At 36.8% G+C, this 20,749-nt stretch overlaps 1 protein-coding gene across 8 annotated transcripts in view; it reads right to left on the reverse strand.

Annotated features, from left to right (window-relative positions):
• CCDC91 (coiled-coil domain containing 91) overlaps positions 1 to 20,749 on the reverse strand; it is a 516,404-nt gene that overhangs the window by 353,269 nt on the left and 142,386 nt on the right. For 3 of the 8 annotated variants that reach the window (XM_037844940.1, XM_037844947.1, XM_037844946.1), the window contains exon 3: positions 17,934 to 18,053. The exons of the other annotated variants lie outside the window; for them this stretch is intronic. In XM_037844940.1, coding sequence (XP_037700868.1) covers positions 17,934 to 17,980 — 47 coding nt within the window. In that variant the 5' untranslated portion in view covers positions 17,981 to 18,053. The remainder of the gene's footprint in view (positions 1 to 17,933; positions 18,054 to 20,749) is intronic. 8 annotated transcript variants of the gene reach the window in all.

Below are 20,749 nucleotides of genomic sequence, written 5' to 3' on the forward strand. Positions count from 1 at the left end.
CCCAGCAGAGAGGAGACAGGCATAGAAAAAAAACAACACGAAAAACTCCAAAATAAAAGCGGAGGATTTTTGGAGTTCTGGTGAACATAGACAGGGGAAGGGCAGAGCTGAGGCCCTGAGGCGCATATGCAAGTCCCGAAGAAAAGCTGATCTCTCTGCCCTGTGGACCTTTCCTTAATGGCCCTGGTTGCTTTGTGTCTTAGCATTTCAATAACCCATTAGATCTCTGAGGACGGCCCCTTTTTTTTTTTTTAATACTTTTTTCTTTTTCTAAAACAATTACTCTAAGAAGCCCAATACAGAAAGCTTCAAAGACTTGCAATTTGGGCAGATCAAGTCAAGAGCAGAACTAAGAGAGCTCTGAGACAAAAGGCAATAATCCAGTGGCTGAGAAAATTCACTAAACACCACAACTTCCCAAGAAAAGGGGGGTGTCCGCTCACAGCCATCATCCTGGTGGACAGGAAACACTCCTGCCCATCGCCAGCCCCATAGCCCAGAGCTGCCCCAGACAACCCAGTGTGACGGAAGTGCTTCAAATAACAGGCACACACCACAAAACTGGGCATGGACATTAGCCTTCCCTGCAAACTCAGCTGATTGTCCCAGAGTTGGGAAGGTGCAGCAGTGTGAATTTACAAAGCCCCATTCAGCCATCATTTCAGCAGACTGGGAGCCTCCCTACACAGCACAGCAGCCCAGAACTGCCCTGGGGGGACAGCACTCACCTGTGACATAGCACAGTCATCCCTCAACAGAGGACCCGGGGTGCACAGCCTGGAAGAAGGGCCCACTTCCAAGTCTCAGGAGCCATACGCCAATACCAAGGACTTGTGGGTCAGTGGCAGAGACAAACTCTGGCAGGACTGAACTGAAGGATTAGACTATTGCAGCAGCTTTAAAACTCTAGGATCACCAGGGAGATTTGATTGTTAGGGCCACCCCCCCTCCCTGACTGCCCAGAAAAACGCCCCATATACAGGGCAGGCAACACCAACTACACACGCAAGCTTGGTACACCAATTGGACCCCACAAGACTCACTCCCCCACTCACCAAAAAGGCTAAGCAGGGGAGAACTGGCTTGTGGAGAACAGGTGGCTCGTGGACGCCACCTGCTGGTTAGTTAGAGAAAGTGTACTCCACGAAGCTGTAGATCTGATAAATTAGAGATAAGGACTTCAATTGGTCTACAAATCCTAAAAGAACCCTATCAAGTTCAGCAAATGCCACGAGGCCAAAAACAACAGAAAATTATAAAGCATATGAAAAAACCAGACGATATGGATAACCCAAGCCCAAGCACACAAATCAAAAGACCAGAAGAGACACAGCACCTAGAGCAGCTACTCAAAGAATTAAAGATGAACAATGAGACCATAGTACGGGATACAAAGGAAATCAAGAAGACCCTAGAAGAGCATAAAGAAGACATTGCAATACTAAATAAAAAAATGGATGATCTTATGGAAATTAAAGAAACTGTTGACCAAATTAAAAAGATTCTGGACACTCATAGTACAAGACTAGAGGAAGACAACCCTGAGAAATCGACGATACAGCTACTAGAGCTAATAAACAAATTTAGCAAAGTAGCGGCATACAAGATTAATGCACATAAGTCAGTAATGTTTCTATATGCTAGACATGAACAAACTGAAGAGACACTCAAGAAAAAGATACCATTTTCAATACCAACTAAAAAAATCAAGTACCTAGGAATAAACTTAACCAAAGATGTAAAAGACCTATACAAAGAAAACTACACAACTCTACTAAAAGAAATAGAAGGGGACCTTAAAAGATGAAAAAATATTCCATGTTCATGGATAGGAAGGCTAAATGTCATTAAGATGTCAATTCTACCCAAACTCATCTACAGATTCAATGCAATCCCAATCAAAATTCCAACAACCTACTTTGCAGACTTGGAAAAACTAGTTATCAAATTTATTTGGAAACGGAAGATGCCTCAAATTGCTAAAGACACTCTAAAAAAGAAAAACGAAGTGGGAGGACTTACACTCCCTGACTTTGAAGCTTATTATAAAGCCACAGTTGCCAAAACAGCATGGTACTGGCACAAAGATAGACATATAGATCAATGGAATCGAACTGAGAATTCAGAGATAGACCCTCAGATCTATGGCCGACTGATCTTTGATAAGGCCCCCAAAGTCACTGAACTGAGTCATAATGGTCTTTTCAACAAATGGGGCTGGCAGAGTTGGTTATCCATATCCAAAAGAATGAAACAGGACCCCTACCTCATCCCCTACACAAAAATTAACTCAAAATGGACCAAAGATCTCAATATAAAAGAAAGTACCATAAAACTCCTAGAAGATAATGTAGGAAAACATCTTCAAGACCTTGGATTAGGCGGCCACCTCCTAGACTTTACACCCAAAGCACAAGCACCAAAAAGAAAATAGATAAATGGGAACTCCTCAAGCTTAGAAGTTTCTGCACCACAAAGGAATTTCTCAAAAAGGTAAAGAGGCAGCCAACTCAATGGGAAAAAATTTTTGGAAACCATGTATCTGACAAAAGACTGATATCTTGCATAGATAAAGAAATCCTACAACTCAATGACAATAGTACAGTCGGTCCAATTATAAAATGGGCAAAAGATATGAAAAGACAGTTCTCTGAAGAGCAAATACAAATGGCCAAGAAACACATGAAAAAATGTTCAGCTTCACTAGCTATTAGAGAGATGCAAATTAAGACCACAATGAGATACCATCTAACACCGGTTAGAATGGCTGCCATTAAACAAACAGGAAACTACAAATGCTGGAGGGGATGTGGAGAAATTGGAACTCTTATTCATTGTTGGTGGGACTGTATAATGGTTCAGCCACTCTGGAATTCAGTCTGGCAGTTCCTTAGAAAACTAGATATAGAGTTACCATTCGATCCAGCGATTGCACTTCTCGGTATATACCTGGAAGATCGGAAAGCAGTGACACGAACAGATATCTGCACGCCAATGTTCATAGCAGCATTATTCACAATTGCCAAGAGATGGAAACAACCCAAATGTCCTTCAACAGATGAGTGGATCAATAAAATGTGGTATATACACACGATAGAATACTACGCGGCAGTAAGAAGGAACGATCTCGTGAAACATATGACAACATGGATGAACCTTGAAGACATAATGCTGAGCGAAATAAGCCAGGCACAAAAAGAGAAATATTATATGCTACCACTAATGTGAACTTTGGAAAATGTAAAACAAATGGTTTATAATGTAGAATGTAAGGGAACTAGCAGTAGAGAGCAATGAAGGAAGGGGGAACAATAATCCAAGAAGAACAGATAAGCTATTTAACGTTCTGGGGATGCCCAGGAATGACTATGGTCTGTTAATTTCTGATGGATATAGTAGGAGCAAGTTCACAGAAATGTTGCTATATTAGGTAACTTTCTTGGGGTAAAGTAGGAACATGTTGGACGTTAAGCAGTTATCTTAGGTTAGTTGTCTTTTTCTTACTCCCTTGTTATGGTCTCTTTGAAATGTTCTTTTATTGTATGTTTGTTTTCTTTTTAACTTTTTTTTCATACAGTTGATTTAAAAAAGGGAAAGTTAAAAAAAAAAAAAAAGGGAAAACAAGGAAAAAAAAGGATGTAGTGCCCCCTTGAGGAGCCTGTGGAGAATGCAGGGGTATTCGCCTACCCCACCTCCATGGTTGCTAACATGACCACAGACATAGGGGACTGGTGGTTTGGTGGGTTGAGCCCTCTACCATAGGTTTTACCCTTGGGAAGATGGTTGCTGCAAAGGAGAGGCTAGGCCTCCCTATGGTTGTGCCTCAGAGCCTCCTCCCGAATGCCTCTTTGTTGCTCAGATGTGGCCCTCTCTCTCTGGCTAAGCCAACTTGAAAGGTGAAATCACTGCCCTCCCCCCTATGTGGGATCAGACACCCAGGGGAGTGAATCTCCCTGGCAACGTGGAATATGACTCCCGGGGAGGAATGTAGACCCGGCATCGTGGGACGGAGAACATCTTCTTGACCAAAAGGGGGATGTGAAAGGAAATGAAATAAGCTTCAGTGGCAGAGAGATTCTAAAAGGAGCCGAGAGGTCACTCTGGTGGGCACTCTTACGCACAATTTAGACAACCCTTTTTAGGTTCTAAAGAATTGGGGTAGCTCGTGGTGGATACCTGAAACTATCAAACTACAACCCAGAACCCATGAATCTCGAAGACAGTTATATAAAAATGTAGCTTATAAGGGGTGACAATGGGATTGGGAAAGCCATAAGGACCGCACTCCACTTTGTCTAGTTTATGGATGGATGAGTAGAAAAATAGGGGAAGGAAACAAACAGACAAAGGTACCCAGTGTTCTTTTTTACTTCAACTGCTCTTTTTCACTCTAATTATTATTCTTGTTATTTTTGTGTGTGTGCTAATGAAGGTGTCAGGGATTGATTTGGGTGATGAATGTACAACTATGTAATGGTACTGTAAACAATCGAAAGTACGATTTGTTTTGTATGACTGCATGGTATGTGAATATATCTCAATAAAATGAAGATAAAAAAAAAAATAAAGTCATGCAATCCACAGAACAGCACTACAAATATAATTGTTTGCATGATATACTTCTAAGGTATGACACTGGTACAAATCATTAACAACAGAGTGGTATATGGAAAAACTACCCTTTACTTATTATAGACTGTATTTTATAGGAATACCTTACCAGCGCTACACTAATACTAGGGATGAATAATTAGCAGCGGATAAGAGCTATTGGTTGTTTTGTGTCACGATAACTGTTTAAAATTGAGAGTGATGATGATTGTACAACAAAGTAAAGATAATGGGAGACACTGTTATTTTTTCTTGGACAGAATATATGCTATGTGAAATTAGGAACCCCCTACTTAATAAGTCAAGCCCTCGATCTTGAGGCTTGCTCTTGTGAAAATTATAGAAGTAAAAAAGAGGCTAAACCTTCCTATAATTATGCATAATAGGCACCTCCAGAGAACATCTTTTGTTGCCCAGACGTGGCCTTTCTCTCTCTAACCCCAACTCAGCAAATAAACTCATTAACCTCCCCACTACATGGGACATGACTCCCAGGGGAGTGAATCTCCCTGGCAATGGGGGACACAACTCCCAGAAATGACCCTGGCCCTGGCCCTGAGGGATTAAAAATGCCTTCTTAACCAAAAGCAGAAAGAGAAAAGTAACAAAATAAGATTACAGTAACTAAGAAATTTCAAATAGAGCCAAGAGGCTATCCCGGAGGTTACTCTTATGCAAGCTCCAGCTAGATATCCCAAAGGCCACAGTATGCCAAGCCTTAACCAACAGGAATCCCAAAATATCAAGGACCCTATGTGAGATTCTATAAAAGTTTCACTCCGTAAGTGTATCTCTCAGTCACTTAAATCCACCAGTGTTCCTATGCCAGACAAGTCCTAAAACCCAGAGGCAATAGCCTCTTAAAGAACAACCAGACACAGCCCCCTTCCACATAATTATCGACACCCTTTTTCAAAATGAACAAGTTAGAGTGGTCACTGCCTAGTTACCACTGAAGACTGAGAAAGAGATTAAGTGAGAGGAAGGGGTAGTAACAGACTAGATAGGATTTGACAAAGGATTATGAATACTGAATCTTTATACAATTTTTTTTAATGCTAGTGTATTAGAATAGCTAGAAGGAAATAACTGAAATGGTGGAATTGTAACCCATAATATTCTTTGAAATTTACTCTATAGCTATTCATTAAATTGTTCTTTGAAAGTTATCACCTTTCTATATATATTTTAGATTTCACAATAAGGAAACAACTGAAATTGTGGAACTGTAACCCGTAACATTCTTTGAAATTTGGTAACTACCTGTTAAACAGTACTCTGAAAGTTATCACTGCTATGTATATGTTAAATTTCATAATAAAAAATCTATTAAAAAAACATAGAACTGTACAACACAGTAAATCCTATTGTAAACAATGAACTATAGTTAACAGTACAATTATAAAAATGTTTTTTCATGAGTTATAATAAATGTACCACACTAATGCAAGGTGTTAATAAGAGGGTAGTATATGGGGGAAAAAATACACCCTAATATAAACTATGGACTGTAGTTAATACTACAACTAAAATATTCTTTCATCAATTGTTACAAAGATACCACACTAATGCAAAGTGTTAAAAATAGTGTAGGGGTGAATGATAACACTGTATTTTTTATATGATTTTGCTGTAAACCTACAATTTCTCTAATTAAAAAAAATTTTTTTAAATAAAAGTTAAGGACCTACAGGAAACAGTTGAGGAAGCAGAAGAATGGGTAATCTACAAGAATAAATTAAAAATTTTTCTATACATGTAAGACATAAGAAAAAGAATGCTTTATGATCTAAAATTCTGTCCTTAAATTTCATTGCATTTTATAAGATTATCAGAAAGTCTACTAAAATCTGCCATTCTTAACCAAAAGTGGGAAGAGAAGTGATCAAACCCTAAGAAGAGTTGTATATTTTTTGTTCTGCTCTACATACTAATTTCTAAAAAGAGACAATCTGCTCATATCAGAGCCCTTTTTGCAGCAAATTTTGTTTTTAAATTGTAGTATGTTTGGCAATTTACTTTTATCAAATCACTTATATGCATTATCTTTTTATATTTCCTAAAAACCCTACTAAGGGAGATAGATCAAGATAAGATATAACTTTGTCATATTTTATTTCAAGCCTAATTACCTAGGCTAATTTGTATGACTGTATACTATAATGTGTGTGTGTACAGAAAGAATGAGAAATTACAAAGAATGAAAGTGTTATCCTCCTTTTGCATCTCTCCAGCATTATGAGAATGATATACAGAAAGAAAAATGAAATTGCTAATATTTCCTCATATAGTATTCTATTAATTCACCAAATATTTATATTGCATTGTAGCAAGAAGAGTTTAGTAGAGAAAAGAAACCATTCTAGAAATTTCAAGCAGAAAGAGATCTAGCATTGGGAAGCACCTGCTTACATAATCATTTAAAGAGCAGAAGGAAGAAGAAAAAGTGGAGGCAAGAAAGCAAGGTGTGGAATCACCAGTTTTCAGTTTACTCTCCTACATCTCTGATCAGAACAAGAAAGTTGCTGCTGTCACTCAGAGGTCAGGTACATGGTTTAATCCATCATTTAGTGTCTATCATGTGCTGGGCCAGTGACTTTTCAACTACCTTGAATAACAGAATCCTCTGAGAGTCTAATAGAGTTAGAAATTTTCTTCCCATACACTCATATGCACATAACTTGAGTGGCCTCATAGATGCATACTTAGAAGCTTTTTGAAAGACAATGAAAAGATAAACAAGTTCATAGTCCTGTGAAGAGAGATGTACACAAGTTATTACAACACATAAAAGAAGATGTGGAAGATTAAATTAAGTACACAGGAGGAGAGGATTACATCTGTCTTTCTAAAAAAGACTTTACAAAGGGACCAATCTAGAGTAGGCTTAAAATATGACATCTGCCTTGCCAGATAAAGGAACATCAAGAAAAGGGGAAAATTAATATTTAAATCACACCATTTTAGGTGTATATGCACATTTAATCTTTAATAGTATACCTTATCACCATTAATCATATATATACATATATAATAAATGAATCATGAAGCTGAACATATCCATATGCATACATATATAATATACTATATATGTTACTATATAGCATATTCATATATATACATATATAATATAGTATAAGTATGTGTGTGTACATATGTGTGCGTACACATGTTTATTCACACTTGATCTTCACTACACCTCTTCTGAGCAGATATTATCAAAATTTCACATTAACTTGGCCAAGGTCACAGCACTATTAATGGCCAAGCTGAGATTCATACACAAGTCTATATAATTTTTAATAGGACTTTCCAGGCAGCGGGAACAGCATAAACAAAGGTACAGAGTCATGAAACTAGCGTGTGTTTAAGGAATAGTAGAAACTTCAGTAAAATTGAAAAGTAAAGAATGCAGAAGGATATACTGATTAGAGAAGCCCCAGTCAACTATTTATAGTGAAAAAAACTTGAGAAGGACTTACAGTTATCTGGCTTTCGCATTTAGATGAATTGTGATTTTATTAAGTGAGAAGAAATACAAAAAAGGGCCCAGTTTGAAGCAGTAAAAGGGAAAACATGTTTTACTCATGTTGACTTTAAGATACATATAGAACCTCCAGGTAGAAAGAGCCAGAGATATAAAGAAGGACACAAATCAGTATTTCTGCAACAAAAATCATGAAATTGGGATGCCATCAAAAATGAAAGAATAAAAGGGTCAAGACAGAACTCTAGAATACAACAATTTTTTAAAGGGAGAAGAAGATAATCAAATGAAGAAGCCAAATGGAAAGATCAAAGAAGTAGGAAAGAACATCTGTCATAGCTGCCAAACTAAAAGAGTTTCAAGAGAATAACTAAAAATATAAAATTACACAAATAAAACAAAACTCAGGGAGGGGAAGGGCAAGATGGTAGCATAGAGAGGAGTGGAATTTAGTTGGTCCCTTGGACCAACTAATAAACAACCAGGAACAACTAGCAAACAATCTGGAACAACTGCTGGGGGACAACCGTGACTGTCCACACATTGTACACCAACCTGGATTGGGTAGAATGGCTAAGATTGCAGCATATAATTTGTAAGTAAAAACTGCAGAACCATGCTGGGAGCCCCCTCCCCCATGGCAGGCTGAGCTACAAGAACTCTCTGGAGGACAAAGCAGCATTCCTGGAGCAGTGAATATAGCTCAGCCCAGCGCCAACTGAGAGTTTAGTCAACAAATGTGAACTGCTGAATATAAGCTACAAACTTAGACAAACCCTAACAAGCAGACAGAGGCTTTTACAGATGACTGACCTTAAAGAGCCAGAAAGACCAGAGGCGCTCTCTGACTGGCAGGCCAAACTGGGGGGCTGTGGACTGGCTCTCAAAGGGGGCTTTCCTTCCCTGTTTCTCTCTCTCAACCTGAGAGCCTCAGCCATTTTCAGTTTGCAGCACTTTGACCCAGACAGGGGTGGAGATAACAGAGTCAGAGAGACAAAGCAGAAATTCAAATGCAGAAGATAACTCCCGAGGGAGTGTACATTCCCTAAGAGGAAGGAAGTGGGGCTCAGCTCTAGGGCCAGCCTCGCCTTCAGAACTCAAGGCCCCAGAGCCTGAAGGAAAACAGCCAAAACAGAAACTAAAGGGGCCACACCTCCTTACACCAGTCAGGAGTGACAGGCTGACAGGTGCCACCTGCTGGGCAGGTTAGGAAAAGCACAGTGGTTGGAGGCCTCACAGGAAAGACACTCAATCTTCTAAGACACACCCTCAGGAAAACCTGATACTGAATATTGCCCCCTTCTGAGACCTGAGCCTTTTCTGGTCCAGGAAAATCTGATTGGGATAACCAGGGAAAACAGATGCCTAGACAACAGAAAACTACATATTACAACAGGAAAACCGAAGATGTGCCCCAGTCAAAGGAACAAACTTACACCTCAATTAAGATACAGTTGAGATAATGTTTCACTTTAATGAAACAAACAATTAAAAATTTTCAAAGAAATATGCCAAATCAAATAAAAAATCAAATCAATGAGTTCAGGGAAGATATGGCAAAAGAGATGAAGGATATAAAGAAAACACTGGGTGAACATAAGGTAGAAATCGAAAGTTTGAAAAGACAACTGGAATAATCTATGGAAATGAAAGGCACAATACAAGAGATGAAAAACACAATGGAGACATACAACAGCAGAGTTCAAGAGGCAGAAGAAAACACTCAGGAACTGGAGAGCAAGACACCTGAAATTCTACACATAAAAGAACAGATAGGGAAAAAAATGGAAAAATATGAGTAATGTCTCAGGGAACTGAATGACAATAAGAAGTGCATGAATGTATGTGCCATCAGTGTCGCAGAAGGAGATGAGAAGGGAAAAGGGGCAGAAGCAATAATAGAGGAAATAATAAATTAAAATTTCCCATCTCTTATGAAAAACATAAAACTGCAGATCCAAGAAGCACAGTGTACCCCAAACAGAACAGACCTGAATAGACTTATGTCAAGACACTTAATAATCAGATTATCAAAGAAAAAGAATCCTGAAAGCAACAAGAGAAAAGCAAACCATCACATACAAAGGAAGCTTGATAAGACTATGTGTGGATTTCTCAGTAGAAATCATGGAGGCAAGAAGGAAGTGGTGTGATATATTTAAGATACTGAAGGAGAAAAACTGCCAACCAAGAATCCTATATCCAGCAAAACTGTCCTTCATATATGAAGGAGAGTTTAAAATGTTCTCTGACAAACAGACAATGAGAGAGTTTTGAACAAGATACCTACTCTACAGAAAATACTAATGGGAACACTACAGAGATAGGAGAAGACAGCAGTGAGAGGGTTGGAACACAACTTTGGGAGATAGTAGCACAGCAATGTAGGTACACTGAACAAAGATGACTGTGAGTATGGTTGAAAGAGGAAGGTTAGGAGCATGTGGGACACCAGGAAAGAGGAAAGATAACAACTGGGACTGTGTAACTCAGTGAAACCTAGAGTGCTCAACAATTGTGATAAAAGGTACAAATATGTTTTTACATGACAGAGAACAAATGAATGACAACCTTGGAAGGTATTAGAAATGGGGTGGTATTGGAGAAAAAATAAAATTAATGCAAACTAGATAATACAGTCAACAGAAACATGTTATTATGCTTCCTTTAATGTAACAAAGGCAATATACCAAAGCTAAATGCCTATAAAAGGGGAACATAAGAGAGAGGGAGAGAACTCTTGGCATTGGTGATGTTGCCTGACTCTTTTACTGTACTTTAGTTGTCATTTTTTTTCTTTTCTTTTCTTTTTTTCTTTTTTTTGTCTAACTTCTTTGACTCTTCCTCCTTCTTTGTGGAAGAAATGAAGATGTCCTCATATAGATAGTGGGGTAATGATAGTGAATGCATAAATGAATGATTATACAGTGAACCACAGATTGCTTACTTAGGACAGAATGTATGGTGGGTGAACAAAACAGTCTTTAAAAAGAAAAAAAATTAAAAAAAACACTAAGACAAATATTGTTTGGTCTCACTGATATGAACTAATTACAATATGTAAACTCATAGACATGAAATATAAGTTATCAGGATATAGAAAGAGGTTAAAGAATGGGGTGTAGTTGCTTATTATGTGCAGAATGTTTAGGTTGAACTTAAGTGTTTGGAAATGGACAGAGGTGATGGTAGCATGTTACTGTGAGAATAACTAACAGTGCTGAATGGTGTGTGAATGTGGTGGAAAGAGGAAGCTCAGAGTCACATATGTCACCAGAAGGATAGTTGGAGGTTAAAATATGGTATTGTATAAAACAGTGAATCTTGTGATGGACAAGGTCCATGATTAACTGTACAAATATTAGAAATCTCTTTCACGAACTAGAAAAAATGTATGCTACTATAACTAGAAGTTAATAATAGAGGCATATACAGGAAAAAACATACCTACCACAAATTATGTACTACAGTCAGTAGTATTTTAACATTCTTTCATCAACAGTAACAAATGTACTATACCAGTGCTGAGTCAATAATGGAGGGGGGAGTAGTTAAGGGTATGAGAGGAACTGAGCTTTCTTTCTGTCTGTATTTCTCTTCTGGAGTAATGAAAGTGTTCTAAAAATTGAAAAAAAAAATTAATTGTGTTAATGGATGCACAGCTGTATGATGGTACCATGGGCAATTGATTGTGCACTTTGGATCTCTGGATGATCGTATTGTACATGAACAATCTCAATAAAATTTTTTTTAAATGGTAATTAATAGAAAAGAAAGATCCTTTCCAGATTTGACTATAGGTGAGGGGCTGGAGGAATGACTGAGGAAAGCTTACTGGAGAAAGGGACATTTAAACGAGGTCTTGAAGGAAACATGTGATTTGGACATACAGAGACGTAAATAATATTCTGGTTGGAGAGCAAAACTAAAACAATGAATCAGAGGTAGGAAAACAATGGTAAAATGTGCTGGGATGAGAAGAGAAAGTAATTTGAGTCTTACTGGATGACCACATAGGTCAAGGGTAATAGTGAATGAAAAGTCTACATAATTAGACGATTACCAGATCATAGTGGGCCTTGAAAGCCAAAGAAACATAAACTTTACTCAGTAGACATGAGTTTTTGAACCCTACAATATAAAGATTATTTTGAAAACCATGTAGGATGAATTAGAAGGCAAAGAGTTCAGTAAAGATAATATTATAACAGCACATATCAGATTTAATAGGAATCTGAACTAGTTTGACAGAAGTAAAAACAAGTAGGGGTCGATATAAGAGATTAAAAGAATTTGACCAAGAGTTCTGATCAATGCAATTGTACTGCTAAGGTTAAATAAATGGATCAAACAAATGGCAAAGTAATTTCAAGACAAAGCTAAAATAAAGAACGTTTGATATACATACCAAAGACTGATTCCTACGACCAAAAAAAAAAAAAAATCTGTAACTTAACTGAGATAGTATCTATATAATATACACCTATGATGAGAAATAGAAATTCACATTATGACAATAATTCAATTATAAATCTCTAAAATGTTCAATCACTATGAAGAGGTAAGTTTATGGATTATACTTAAAAATACATATTTGAACAAAGGCTTTTTCAGTTCCAAAACATTTATTAATTTTTATGTCCAACTTACACTGCCTTACATAGAAATGTTTATATTACTTACCAAACCTGTAAATACATCACTATAAATTATGGGCTTATGGAATATGGCTTCAATTAGCCTTTAGAAAAACTGATAGCATATTTCTGAAATTTAATGTCCCAAAAATTGTTAGTAGATACATAAAATATAATTATAAAATTAAAAATCTAAAACAAAAACAATCTAAAATTTCTCTAAATTACACAAGAAATAAATGTACTTGAGTCTTTAAGAATATAAAGATAATTGTCAACAAACAAATGCAGAAAAGGTTTTAGTATTGGATTCTATCACGTAAGTATGAATCTACAAAAAAAAAACTTTAATAATTATCATAGGTAAAACAATGATGGGAGTGGTTTGAAGCTGTGTGTACACCCAGAAAAACACATTCTTAAATCTAATCCATTTGTGTGGATGTAATCCCATTGTAAGAAGGACCTCTTAATGAGGCTACTTCAGTTATGATGTGACCCACCTCATTCAGGATGAGTCTTAACCCTATTACTGGAGTCCTTTATAAATGGAATGAATACAGAGTGAGAAAAAGAAAAGCCAGGGAAGCAAGAAGCTGAAAGCAATGAAACCCAGAAGAGAGGTAAGGAACCAGCAGACACCACCATGTACCTTTCCATCTGGCAAAGGAGCAAAGGATTGCTGGCAGCTTGTCTTCAGGAAGAAAGCATCACCACGATGAAGACTTAATTTGGATATTTTCTTGGCCTCAAACTTTAAGCTAATATAACTCCATTTTTTTAAGTCAACCCATTCCATCATATTTGCTTTAAGCAGCCAAAGAAACTAAAACAGATTTTGGTACCAGAAGAGTATGTGCTGCTATTGCAAATACCAACGAGTGTTTTGCGAGATCTATATGAACAGAACCACTGCCAGCCTGGACTAAAAGGGACAGAAAAGGGACAGATGGAAGGAAAAATCACTTCAAGGGCAGGACCATAGTAGTTCAAGTCTGGAATGCAAACGCCTTCTCGGGGCAAGAGAGTGGACCTGCCCATGTTTGTGGAAGGGGTGTTTATGCCCCAGTACTTGGACAGAGTGGGCCTTCTGCCTCACTGTTCAAAAAGACTGCTGCAGCCTGTCTTCAGGGAAGGTGGAGCATATTCCCCAGGGATTGCAGAGAGTCTGGCCACCACCTCACTGATTTGAGAGGGTCAAGTCTGTGCCCCAGGGACTGTGGAGATTCTGGCTGTCTCCCCAGTGTTCTCAGAGGTTGAAGTCTTGATTCCAGTATTCAGGGAGAGCATGGTCACTGCACAAGCACTTGGAAGGGGCAGGGCTGCTATTCCACCTGGCCCAGAGGGCAAAACACCATTCTACAGATGATTCACAGAACTTAAAATCTAATGGAGTATGCCTGCATGGCTTTGGAATTGTTTGGGACCTGTGACCTCTGTTTTCCTTCTAATTTCTCCCTATGGGAATGGAAATATTTATTCTAACTCTCTCCCTCCACTGGATATTGGAAGCAGATAATTTATTCTCTAGTTTTCACAGGTTCACAGAGGGGAATTGTGCCCCAGGACAAACCACACCTATAATTGACTCTGATGAGACTTTGTACTTAGTATTGTTACTAGAATGCCTTAAGGTTTTGGGGATATTGTGATACATATAGAAAGAACATGTCTTTTTGGGGTCCAGAGGATGGAGTTTGGTGGTTTGAAGCTATCTGTACCCCAGAAAAACATGTTCTTAAATTTAATTCATTCTGTGGTATAAACCCATTGTAAGTAGGATCTTTAGATGAGGCTATTTCATTCAGGATAGATCTTAATTCTATTACTGGAGTCCTTTATAAACAGAATGAATACAGAGAGCAAAAAAAGAAAAGTCAGGGAAGCAAGAAGTTGAAAGCAACGAAACCCAGAAGAGAAAGGAGAGAGCAGCAGATGCTGCCATGTGCCTTGCTATGTGGCAGAGGAACTAAGGATTGCCAACAGACAATCTTCAGGAAGAAAGCACAGCCTTGATGATGACTTGATTTGGACACTTTCTTGGCCTCAAACTGAAAGTTAAATAATTCCCATTGTTTAGGCCAACCCATCACATATCTGCTTTAAGCAGCCTAGGAAGCCAAAACAAATGAAGGGTTTCCAGACTTAGAGAAACACTATGCTTTTACAAAAACTTTAAATTACCACAATAACCTGATTTTGAACTAAGAATCTGACAAACTGACTCAGCACTCTGAAGAAGGTAAAAGTTACAACATACCCCTCAGCCTAGCTGTTTATCATTTCATGGGCTCAACAGGGAATTCTATAATGTGTACAATAGAAACATGAAAATGTGGATAACTTTTCAGAAGGAAACAATTCATATCACTCATATCATTCACATCAATAGGTAGAAGATAAGAATTATTTTCATTATACATTTGTGAAGTATGAGTGTCTATTTTACTTTACCTTATAAGAGACCCTAGAAACAAATATTTCTCTTTGGCTTACACTCAGTGACTCCAAAATGACCTAAGGTTTAAACTCTAAACAGTACCGTCATGACCAATAACAATGCCTGTTCTTTCCAAGGAAATGCAACTAAAAACTTATAAGAATTACATATATATTCAATTATTGAAATATTAAATGTTCTTAAGGATAACCAAGAGAGATAGATTTAAGACTTATAGGGTTCATAAATCTGAGAAAAAATAATTTTAATACAAGCACACTTTCCACCATATATTTAATTAGGCCATAAGAAATATATTATGGTGATGATGCAACACTCTGAAGCATGTTAAATTGCACAAATGTCCTAGTAGTAGATGAACTAATTATAAGAATCTAATAAACAAGAGCCAACATGCTTAATTTTTTTAACTTCCAACAAAATTAACTACAAGGCATCAAGAAACAGAATATTTGGCTAAAGAATTATTATTTAAGAGGAAAAAAGAAAACAAAACCTGGGACTTACATTTCCAAAAGTATGAGAGATAAGTACCTGGCCAACCTACCCAGACAAAGCAACTAAAAATACAGAGTGATATACTTTAAAAAAAAATCAATTTAACTGAGGATTTGACCAAATGTTAAGAAGCACTCAGGCAAAAATTAAGCAAAGGAAGTAAAAAAGAAAGATAAGTAAATATTTGCCCTGAAGACACATTTGTCAAACTTTGTAAACTTCAGCTTAGGTTTTAATCACCTCAAAGACACAGAAGACAGAAGAAAAGTTCAGAATCTACTCAAGAGCCATTCCCCTTACATCTGGGACCCCGAAGGACTACATTTTCAGGGTAAGAATGAACTAAAAATAATACACCCATCCTAGAAGACAAGAAAGAAAAACATCTGCATCTAACAGTGCACTGGGTCAGGAGGGGAAGAAAGGTGTGTATGCATATGTGTGTAAATATTTCATAAAATAAAATTATAAAGTGAATAAAATAAATGCTCAGGTTTTATATTAACTTAGAAACTGATGAGGAAAGAATCAATGAAATGAAAGACTTGTCTGAAGAAATTTCTCAAAATGCAGCACAGTAGAATGTGAAAAAAGAGATAAGAATCACAAAAAATGAGTTTAAAAATTTGGAATTTATCTAATTAGAGTTCCAAAAGAAAAGGAGAGAAAATGGAGCAAAGTGAACTTTGGAAAAAATAGTGGCTAAGAATTTTCTAGAAGTGACAGAATTTTCCAGAAGCCCAGCAAAGTCTAATCAAGATAAACAAAAAGACATCCATACCTAGTATATCACAGTGAAACTACAGAATACCAATTACAAAGAATAAATCTTAAAGGGCACCAGAAAGATAAGCTCAATTACCTTGAAGGAAGGAAATTCTAATGAAACAACTAAGTTCTCAACAATAATTATGGAAATCGGAAGACAGGAGAGTGATAGCCTGATTGTGCAAAGAAAAAAAAAATTGCCTGTCAATCTGGAAACTAAGTGAAACAAACAAAAATAAGGACAAACTTCTCCAAGGCTTTGTCTAAGGAAAATTCCCAAAGATGCACTTCAAGCAGAAGGAAAATGATTTCAAATGGAAAATTTGGGTTGCAAGAAGAAATAAAGAAAAATGGGGAAAAAATGCAGGTAAACCCAAATATACTTTGTTTATACAAAACAATAATAGCAGCAATAACTAAGTCTTGTGGAGTTCACAAAAAAGAAAAAAAAAAGAGATAGGTCTATAATACTGGGCAACAACATAATAATCAGAGAGCAGATTGTTGAAGTTCAAAACTTCTACAATCCTCATAATTTTTAAAAGTAGGATAAAGAATATGATTGTCTTTAGATTTAAGTAATCAAGAATATTTGTTAAAATTTCTAGGGAAACCACCAAAAGAAGCAAAGTGAACATTGGAAAAAACAGTGGCTGAGAATTTTCTAGAAGTGACAGAATTTTCCAGAAGCCTTCCAATTTCCATAATTATCATTGAGAACTTAGTTGTTTCATTAGAATTTTCTTCCTTCAAAGTAAATGAGCTTATCTTTCTGGTGCCCTTTAAGATTTATTCTTAGTAATTGGTTTTCTGTAGTTTCACTTTGATATACTAGGTATGGATATCTTCTAAACTAGCAGAGCAGGGGAAAAAGGAAATAATAAAGTAAATTCAAAAATGCATAAAAATACAGAAAGAAACACAAAATCACAATATAAATAGAAAGCCAAAATTAAGATTGTAGAAAAAAAAATGTATATCTGTAATTACAATAAAATATAAATGAACTAAATATTTCAATTCAAAAATAAAGATCATCACTAATAAGCAAACAAAATCTAGCTTTATGGTCTTTCCAAATGATATACCAAAAAACAAGGATACAAAGAGGTTGAAAAGCATAAAGATAGAAAAATAAATAGTTGTATTCTAATAAAAATAAAGCTGCTTGTATTTCTTATCAGACAAAACGGATTTTTGAGACAAAAGTGTTAAAAGTTCAATGCACCAAGAAGATACCACAACTCTAAATATGAATGTACCTAATAACAATCTCAAAACAGACAAAGCACAAAGTTACAGAACTTCAACATGAAGTTTCTAAATTCACCATCGTGGCAAATGATTGTTAATATTTATATAATTTAATATTTATTTAAAATATATGTATATTCTGCAGATGACAAATACAGTATTCTAAATATGTCCAGTAAAGCAGTGTTTCTCAAACTTTAATGAGCATAAGCATCACCTGTGGATCCTGTTAAAATGCAGATTTTGTAGTGGTAGGTCTGGCATGGAGCCTGAGATTCTGCATTTCTAAAAATCTCCCAGGTGATGTCAATGCTTCTAGTCCTCAGACGGCATTATGCTATAGAACAAGTTTCATCAAATAACGAAGAATTAGTATTAAACCACTTTCCTGGACCAAAAACAATTAAATTAGGAAACAATAACAATAAAAATCACTAGAAAACCCCCATGCTTGGAAATTCAGAAATACTTTAAAAATAATTCTAGGGTCAATTCATATCAAAAATTACAGAATATTTATAATTGAAGGATTCTTTTTTAAAAAAACTCTCAGGATGCAGCTATTGCAGTAATAAACTTAAATGCATAGATTAGAAAAGAAAGAAAAGTTAAAATTAATGAGATAAGCATCAGATTTTCTAAAACTAGGAAAAATAGAAGATTAAACTCAACAAAAAAGAACAAAGAAAATAACCAAAGAGAAATTAGTGTAATCAGAAAACAAATATAAAACAAACATAAAATTTAGAGTGTAGACATAGCCAAAAGTTAACACTAATAAGGCAAGATATTCTATTTCTCTGTCTCTCATGCAAAGCTTTCAGGTAAGCCCTGCCTCCCTAAACACGATAGGCCTTTGCCCAGCTGAACCCTACTTGGATTCAGACACTGCCTCTGATACCTCTCTCTATAATGAAGTACCCAAAATACTTTTCCTGACCCCCTTTTATAGGCTATATTTATTCATAACCTATATATGGCCTTTATATTTACTATTAAAAGTATATCCCACTTAATTATAATTAAGTACATTTACCCCTTCCACATTACAACTTTCCCCATCGCAATTTCAATATATCATGGGTCAGGGTAAGAAAATAAATGGGAATTTTGGGGGAGTTTTGTGGAAGTCACAGACGACACACAAAGGCCAGCAGACAACACACAAAGACTAGAAATGTAGACATATCTTACTGCAGCTATACCAACTGCAAACATCTGCATAGACTCCCTATGCTTGGTACCTAATAAGTTTTTGTTGAATACATTTAAAAAAACAACCAAGAGAAGGCAGAAACTAAATAGTTTCACCACCTAACATCAAACAGGATCATAATCAATGACAACCTAACCTTTTACAAAATTAGGAGAAATAAAATTCACAAATTTCACCAAAAAATATTACATCAAATTAAAATATGTGTTTAGGTCATAAGATCAAGGGGTTTAAAATGCTCTAAAATTGTTCCTTTAGGTAACTAATAAATTGATAAGTTCAATAAATACTTGTTCACTAGATGAATGAAAAATTCTATCAGCATAACTGTCCTTATGTTTTACTGGTTCTGTGTTCAGACACTGTTAAAGAAATGACTGAACAAGAAAAATAGCAGTTAATTTACTTTGTTACAGGGTTTTCCAGAAACCAACTGTATATGCTATTTGATTAGTGTTATCAAATCTGTGTTGCAGCCTTCGATGGTTAGGTTCATGTGTCAACTTGGCCAGGTGATGGTGTCCAGGTGTCTGGTCAAGCAAGCACTGCCTAACTGTTACTGCAAAGACATTTGTGACTGGTTAATTAACCAGAAGGCTGGTTTATTAAATCATCAATCAGTTGACTGCACCTGCAACTGATTAAATCAACAAAGGGTGTGTCTTCCACAATGAGAGAATTCAATCAGCTGGATTTAATCCAATCAGTTGAAGACTTTTAAGGATGAGAGAGGACCTTCACTTCTTCAGCAAGCCAGAGAAACATTTCCTGAGGACTTCATTGAACACCTTCATCAGAGTTGCCTGCTTGCCACCTGCCCTAAGGAATTTGGACTCATGCATCCCCACAGCTGCATGAGACATCTTTATAAAATCTTGTATTTATAGATATCCCTTGTCGGTTTTGTTTCCCTAGAGAACCCAAACTAATACAGCTTGGTACTGGGAGTGCTTCTAGAAAAACAGAATCTTAAAATGGGCTTTTACAATTAGTTTTCTACTTTGATTAGATTCAAAGGCATGAATGACACCATTTCCAATAATGAACATGGCACTGACAGAGTCCATGGCACAAGCTGGCAATGGAGATACGCAAAATATCACTGTTTGATTCTCCTAATCATACTCTTGGCCAAAGCAAGGCTCTGGGTGACAGTGTTTTTGACACCTTAACAGAGTTTTGTGGAGTTAAGAGGTATAATGATGTTGGCTGGTTACTCTTACATACGCAGGATAAAGTTATAAGAGAAAGGGACACGCTAAAGGCTTCAAATTTGAAACTTAAGCGCTGTGTGACAGATGTGAAGGTTTCTATGTGTTCCCTGAAAGAAAATCTTATTTCCTGTGGCTGCAGACTTGAGATTTCTGAAAACCAGACCAAGAGTCTCATTGTATGAGTAGCAGACTTACAACGTAAATTAAAATCTCAACCTCGCAGGGTATCTGCTGTTAAAGTAAAGGCACTGATTGGAAAAGAACAGGATCCTGAAACGTGGGAGGGACTTATGGACTGATAATAATGGCAGTGAGGACACTGGAACCCTGGATTCTGCTGCGTCTTTGCTAGACATACCTGTAATGGTCTGCCCTGAGGAAACAGCCCCCTCCCCGCCCCCATCTCCAGTCTACCCTGAGAAGACAGCTACCCAATCTCCAGCCTGCTTTGAGGAAACAGCTTCCAGACTTGCAGTCTGCCCTGAGGAGCCTGCCATCCAACCTCCACCTAAAGAGATTAACCTTTCAGTGCCTGCTAAACCTATAATCACCTCCCCTGAGGAAGCAGCTCTTACTCCTCTGTCTGGAGAGATTAATCCTGTT

This window comes from Choloepus didactylus, chromosome 8, assembly GCF_015220235.1.
Source record: "Choloepus didactylus isolate mChoDid1 chromosome 8, mChoDid1.pri, whole genome shotgun sequence".
In the NCBI taxonomy this organism is placed as follows: Eukaryota; Metazoa; Chordata; class Mammalia; order Pilosa; family Megalonychidae; genus Choloepus; species Choloepus didactylus.